Below are 7,247 nucleotides of genomic sequence, written 5' to 3' on the forward strand. Positions count from 1 at the left end.
CAGACTAACCCGCTGTCTTCTCTTGCAGTGGTTGATATCCCAGCAAGTATCCTTTTCCCAGCCGCCCGGACGGGGAGCATCGCTGCCTGGCCACTTCGCTCCTGCAGCGAGGACTCCGACAACCAAACACTTCCACAGAGAGAGTCTGGCCCTGGGGATGGGGATTTAGCTGGTATTTTTAATCTGCTTCTGTGGTTGGGGGCTGCTTTCTGCACACGTCTCTTCTGTTAAGGGTTTTTGGACGTTGGGCTGTTGCGGTTTTCCAGACGGTGTTTAATATTTACTTAACTCTAATGCTGCTAGATTCCTCAGTTTGAAGATGTTAAGTTTGAGGCAGCCAGCCTTCTGTCTGAACTGTATTGTCAGGAGGTGAGTGTGCTGAGACTACTTCAGAAGTTGTCGGTTGTCCTGGGGCTGCGGGGCTGCGTTTAATTTGCATGTCTTTGGTCTTGGAGTAGCATATCGCTATTAATATTAAGACTTATGAAACTTTTAAAGGTCAGCTGCAATGTAAATATAGATGACTAAGGTGTAAGCTTGGAAGACTTTTGGTTGGTCTTAGCGTGAAAGTTGCTGCTGGAATTGCAATGCAGGTCTTCCACAGTAAAGGAAGTTTATTTGGCCAAAGTGTTTCTTTAGCCTTCATTTAGGCAAGGACAAGCTAATTTGGGGGGAGGGAGGGAAGTAGATGGTTTTCCTCAGGCTTTTGTTGTGTTCCTAGGCTATTTTTATTCTTTTGCACCAGAAAAGCCTTAACTAGTCTTTACTTTCTCTAAAGTGAATGTTTGCCTTTTTTCTCACGTGCAGGAAAAAAGCGCGTACTAGAGTAGCGGCCAAAGGAGTTAAATAGCTGATACTTATGAACAGGCTTTCAGTCAAGCGTAGATGCGTGAGTCTGTGTTAAATACTTGTTTTTGTTGCTTTTTGTGTTTTAAGGTTCCTGACCTATGAGACTTTAATGGGGGATCAACACAGAGTACAACTAGTTTAAAAGTTATTATTGCTAGCGATGAAGTTCCCGTAGCCTGTTTTTTATGTTGACTAGGCTGCACGTTTCTGTTTCAGAATTCAGTGGATACAGCAAAACCTCTGTTACGCAAAGCCATTCAGATTTCACAGCAGACTCCGTACTGGCACTGTAGATTGCTTTTTCAACTTGCAGTAAGTGTTTTATATTGATAGTCACATTACTGTATCACTGTGACTGGAAAAAAATATCTAGAAAATATCTGTATTCTTCTTAAAAAGAGTTTGGATGCCTTTCCTGCTCCTTCCTCCCCAATCATTGCTGTTAATGGAGAGACATAAGAAGGAAAGCTCATGCTGTAAAGTAATGATACATTGGTAGACTCTGGATTGGATCAAGGCCCACTTTTTATCTGCTGAAAGCAGATGGGGAAGAAAGCAGCAGGGATCATCCTGTGGGCACTAGCAACACACAACTTTAGAGGTGGAGCAAAGTAAAATCCACCTTTTGGCTTGCAGGAAGGGCAAATACTCTCTTAAAGCTTGCTGGAGTTGGGGGTTGTCAACCTGAAGTGTTAATTTGATTATTTTCAACGTAATTAGCACACAGAGCAGAACTGGGATGGGAAAAGCAGCTGGTGCAAAGGCCTCCAAGCAGCGTTATTCTTCCTGTTCTGTAATATGCTCTAAAGTGTGGCTTCAGCTGCACGGGTCAGATCATCTTTGCTTCTAGGAATAAGCTGGTGCACGTTGGAATTTGCAGTGTTTAACGTTTGTTACAGTCTTCAGCTGTGTAACTACTCCTAAAGTGCTGGTTTTCCTCAGGTGATCCAATGCATTAGGCAGGGAGCATATCCAGAAAGTTAAATGACCAGTGGGAAGAGCAGATTATTGCTGAAGAACCACCCCTATTTTTCCAGCTTATGCCTCTTCTCTGCTCCTAAAGAGCCTCGAGGTGTTTAACGTGAGAGTTGAGGGAGTTAATTGCTCTTTACAGGTGCTCTGCCGCAGCCGGCTAGTTAGGAAGCAGTTTTATCTTTGAAGACTGTCTTAATAGTCACCTGTACCTGCCTTTTCCTCCTTCCTGATGAGCTTAAACAAGCAGACCAGCTTTGTTGAAAAGGAATTGCCGAGCTCCTTTGTGTAGTTTAGGAACAGTGAACTGTGGAGAGCCTTACTTTGCTATTGATTAAAGGACAAATGTTTACTTTGCAATGAGTTAATGCCTGAGTACTCAGAAGAAGCTTAAACGTTTTTCTCGGTGCCTCCCTCTGAATAGGATCCTTCCTTGAAGCTTGACATTCTTTGCTGATTTCTCTTCTGTGTGGTATTTCCTTTCTGGCTGTTGCTTGACCACAGAGGCCTGTGGGTCTCATTGCCTTGGTGCCTGTTCTTGTACAGCTGTGTGGCTTTCTACCCAAGTTTGGAAAAGGTGCAAAGGTTGGCAGGCAGGAGGGAGTGAGAGGGGCTCTGGCAGCTGCAGTATCCTCTCCCCATCACCTGAAACAAACACTTTGCAGACTTTCTCTGCTGCTCTTGCTGGAAAACACGCTGTGTAGTTCCAGTTACTCCAACATAATGGTCCACAGTTATATTGGGGTTGTTGGGATCTGATCTGCACATGATCTTCATGAATTATAACAGCTTTGCGTGGTATGAAACTGGGCTGAGACATTTTCTTTGAAATGTTATAGACTTTTTTTGGAGAATGCCAGGTGTTCCTGGAAAATGTGTCTAAAATCAGATGATACATTTAACAAGTACTGGTTTAGCACTTGTCATCTGTAAAGCACAGGTGTAATTACATTTTTAAAAATTTCTAATTAGGTTCACAAAGAAAATGCTGATCTCTTATGGCCTTTTTTTTCATTTCAGCAACTACATACGCTTGAAAAAGACTTAGTATCTGCGTGTGACCTTCTCGGAGTCGGAGCAGAATATGCTCGGGTGGTAGGATCAGAGTACACCAGGTGAGTTCCCTGGACCTTTTTCCCTTTCCCCAGAAAATGTTTTGGTTTCCTCTACTGTTTTGGTTTTCCTCTTTCCCAATGTATTCAGAGATATTCTGGTTTTATTTAGAGATGTGATTGCTATGTGGTTTTAAACGCAAACCAGTATTTCTGGGTGTTCTCTTTAGATCTGAGAGTTTATCCAGCTCTTTCTTTTTTCTGGTAAAACCGATAATATCCACTAAGACTCTGGAGAGTCTTTTTTCAAACTGAACTTTGTTTATTGTCTTTATCAGCAAAAGTTTTCCCAGTAGCCTGGTTTGGCCTTAAACTATTGTAACTGGAACTGTCCAAAGCTTGGATGCAAACCTGAGAAGCTGGGATTTTGGTTCCTGGGGCTATGATTGAACTGTTCTGTCTAGCTTTTAAACGTGCTTTCTGTGGCAGGTTCCTTAATACTCCTTTGTCTGTTGTCTGTGAGGGAGAAAATGGCAGATTATTTTTTTTCCTCAGGATTTTTATATACAGTTGTGGTTTGAGTAACTTTTTTTGAGTATGACATCGTTTTGTTTCGTTTCAGAGCACTGTTTCTACTAAGCAAGGGGATGGTAAGTTGGATGTACTTTTTAATTAAAACTGTTTACTTGTTTAACTAGTATAATGCAAGTTACAGAGCAATAGAATATAACTTGCCTGAATGTAGGCTATTTGTTTTAAGGTATCTTGCGTGCTTATCTGTCTTTGCTCACATGCGCAAGCACGGTATTAAAATATATCTGGGATAAGCCTTAAGTCTGCAGGATTCTTGTGAATAGATTTAGCTTTTTTTTCTCCTTTCTCAATTACGACAAATATTTTGCTGGAAGGAAAAAGGATAACTGTGAATTGTCACTGGAGCCCGTGTAATTAGGGATGAAAAATCTGGTCACGTGAAAAGGCTGGTGCTCTCGCAATGAGATGTCTTGGAGTCTGGTTTTCGTTTAAATAGATCAGTGTACCTGGGGCTCTGCTGTGGTTTTCTGAGTGTTTAAACTGTTTAGCACAAAAATAATGGATTTTTCTTTTAAATCACAGCTCCTTCTAATGGAACGGAAGCTGCAGGAAGTGCATCCTCTCCTTACTCTTTGTGGGCAGATAGTTGAAAACTGGCAAGGAAACCCCATTCAGAAAGAGTCGTTACGTGTATTCTTCTTAGTTCTGCAGGTCACGCATTACCTGGATGCTGGACAGGTACGTGCGAGTTGTGCTTCTTACTGTTGCCACATGAGAGCTGGGGAGAAATGAGTACTGCCTCAAAAGTAGGTAATGATTACACTGAGGTGATTTTGGGGAGGGTTTTTTTTGCTGCACTGTGCTTGTTGTTAATGAAACTTAATTTCTATAGGTTTTAATCACAAATTAAATGAATGGTGAAGAAATTACGTTAATTTCTTCTTCCTCGAGGAAAGGTTTACTGTGATATGCTTGTGACTGTGGCGGCCGCTCTTGCTTCCATATAACGTTGGTGGAGATAACAGGCTTTGTGTATAATTTTGAAAAACATTTTGAGTGTCTGTTGGTTGTGTATGCAAATCTGAAGGGCTGATTGTTGTTAATCCTGGAACGGGCCTAAAGTAGTCACTGTTCTGTCATGCTAGTATTGTGATTTATGCATGAACTAATTTCCTGAATGTGGGGATTATTTATTGCCTGGCAAGTTTTCCCAGCTAAGTCAATGTTCAAGCATCTGGGCTGCAGCAGCTATGTCTGATGTGAATCATCTGTCGCAGGTGAAAAGCGTGAAGCCGTGCCTGAAACAGCTTCAGCAGTGCATCCAGACCATATCCACGCTGCACGATGATGAAATTCTGCCCAGCAACCCCGCTGATCTCTTTCACTGGCTGCCCAAGGAGCACATGTGTGTGCTTGTCTACTTGGTGAGAAACTCTTTTTTACTTAACGTATATTGCTAATTAATGAGGAATTGGTTAAAAATGGTTTGGAGCCAGCAGCCGTAGATTCTGCAGGCCATATGCTGCTTTACGTTACACTGGCAGTTTAATTCTGCCACAGCATCTGTGAGAGTATTGCTTTTAGTGATGTCAGCGTTTGAAGAGACGGTGCAAGAAGTCTGGAAACCGGAATGTAACTTTATTACTATCCATGCCAAATAGAATCAGATTAACTTCTACGAAGTAGAGCTGTGTTGGCTTATTTTTACCAACAGAGTGACAATCTTGACTTCAGATTCCTGAAACTAGTTTCCTCACTTCTTGAATATGATTATAATCCTAAATGTTGTCAAAAGTTAGTTTAAAAAGGTGGTAGCTGAGGAGTTGTGTGAACTCCCAGACCTTTCCTCTTTGCAAAGATAACTTTTTGTAATCTTTCCTGTGTTTTCTGGCAGGTGACGGTGATGCATTCCATGCAAGCAGGGTACCTGGAGAAGGCTCAGAAGTACACAGACAAAGCACTCATGCAGCTAGAGAAGCTAAAAAGTAAGGATAAGGATTGTAGTTTAGCTGATGCTGCAACATTCCATTATTTGTTGCTAATTTAAAGAAATAAAAACCCACAAACAAAAAACCAAAGAAAACCCCAAAACCACAGCAACCTTATTTGGTTCACTGGGCCAGCCTGCTGTCAGTCTGTTTCTGCTGCCTCTAAGAACTTTGCTCTGTTTTAGAACTGGATAGTGATTTTGAATAGAGAAATCAAGGTTTTGGGGTTTTTATTGTAACTGAGTAAATTGGGCTGTAAACACGTGTGTTTTCCTACTGCCTTTCTGATTGTCCATGTATTTGGTTATCCAAGCTTTTGATTCTCTAAAATCAGCATGTGTTCCCAAGGAGTTTTTCCTTAACTGGTCTCAGACTCCTGCTCCTGACAGTTCAGACGTTGTGGTTTTGGTGGGGTTTTTGGTTTTTTGTTTGTTTCTTTTAAACCTCTGGCATATGGAAGAAGACAGTATGCTGGCTAGGTGTGGGGAAGGCTGTGTGGTTAGGATGTTAATATTGTCTTAATTTCACTTACTGAATTACTTTTGTTCCCTTTTCAGTGCTGGACTGCAGTCCTATCTTGTCATCATTCCAGGTTATTTTGTTGGAACACATTATCATGTGTCGGCTTGTCACGGGACACAAAGCCACAGCATTGCAGGAGGTAAAAATGGGGTTTCATCATTGCCCGAGTTGTGGATGTATGCAGTGATAGCTTTGAAAATGTGGGAATTTCAGTTTTGAGGAAGATACTGGGGCTCAGATGGGGATTCCAGCGGTGCTCAACTACTAACAGATATAGTCAGGCCTAACGGTGCTCAGGATACTGCAACTCTGAAACCATGGAGTTAGCCTCCTCTGAAATATTTTTATTTAAGAACACTTCGGGGTTGCTCATGGAGTCAACAATAATTGGTCTGTGGCTACAATTGACACCTTCCTGGTCACACCTTGCAGTCCGGCTCTGGTGTCTTTTGCTTTTCCCTCGGGTTCGGGACAGACTGGCTCTTAACTCTTCCTCTTCGCGTTCCTGTCTTGTCCAAGTATTTCTCGTTTTTTTTAAGGTTCCCTGCCTTTCTGTCCTTTCCTTCTCTTACAGAGTTTGAGGGGAAGGAAGAGAGGGACAGTGTTACTTAATGCAAGAAAGAACAGTGCTTTTTTTTCCATTCTCACAGACATTTTTAAATCCTGTTCATCCATCCCTTATTTATAGGACATGCCGCTGTATCATCTCAACCTCTGCTGTCAGCCTTCCCATGAATGTACTCGGGGGGGTGGGGGGAAATTTAGCCTGCTAAAAAAAAGTCATTGATTTTGACTCATAAAACTCCTCACAAGCACATACCCTGTGGAAGATTTTGACTCCAGTTTTTCTGTTGCATGCCAGCTCAGATTTGGAGTGTGTCAGAAGAGATCTGTGAGTTGGTTTGCAGGTGGTGCCACCATATGGAGGAGCTGCTGCAAAGCAAATAATTCCAAACCGGTTTGAGTGTGCGTCTGTGGGAGAGGAGTGTGGAAGGAGCAGTGTGTGCGCCTTGGCTTGAGGCAAGTCCAGCCTCCGCTTCTACCTAGGAGCATGACTCGGGATTCATGAACCAATCACTGAAACGTACTGAATGACATGGATGATGCAAGTAGATGGATTTAGAGCATAAAATGAAATGGAGAAAATGTATCTTAAAATACATTCTATTTTCTAACAGATTTCACAAGTCTGTCAGCTCTGCCAGCAGTCTCCCAGACTGTTTTCTAATCACGCTGCCCAGCTGCACACTCTATTAGTAAGTAAAGTAAACTTTTGACTCTTTGGCAGACCGTACCCAAGACATCACCAGTAACTAATGAGAGCGTAGCG

General features: G+C 42.2%; 1 protein-coding gene across 1 annotated transcript in view; it reads left to right on the top strand.

Moving 5' to 3' along the window:
* Window positions 1–34: 34 nt before the first annotated feature.
* MAU2 (MAU2 sister chromatid cohesion factor) overlaps window positions 35–7,247 on the top strand; it is a gene marked incomplete at its 5' end in the record, with an annotated part of 14,269 nt that continues 7,056 nt past the window's right edge. Inside the window, 10 exons of the mRNA XM_009699550.1 lie at window positions 35–46; window positions 304–369; window positions 1,066–1,161; window positions 2,842–2,936; window positions 3,496–3,523; window positions 3,990–4,145; window positions 4,685–4,831; window positions 5,302–5,392; window positions 5,953–6,056; window positions 7,096–7,173. Of these exons, the coding sequence (XP_009697852.1) occupies window positions 35–46; window positions 304–369; window positions 1,066–1,161; window positions 2,842–2,936; window positions 3,496–3,523; window positions 3,990–4,145; window positions 4,685–4,831; window positions 5,302–5,392; window positions 5,953–6,056; window positions 7,096–7,173 (873 nt within the window). The remainder of the gene's footprint in view (window positions 47–303; window positions 370–1,065; window positions 1,162–2,841; window positions 2,937–3,495; window positions 3,524–3,989; window positions 4,146–4,684; window positions 4,832–5,301; window positions 5,393–5,952; window positions 6,057–7,095; window positions 7,174–7,247) is intronic.

This window comes from Cariama cristata, unplaced genomic scaffold (genome assembly GCF_000690535.1).
Source record: "Cariama cristata isolate BGI_N322 unplaced genomic scaffold, ASM69053v1 scaffold14374, whole genome shotgun sequence".
NCBI lineage: Eukaryota > Metazoa > Chordata > Aves > Cariamiformes > Cariamidae > Cariama > Cariama cristata.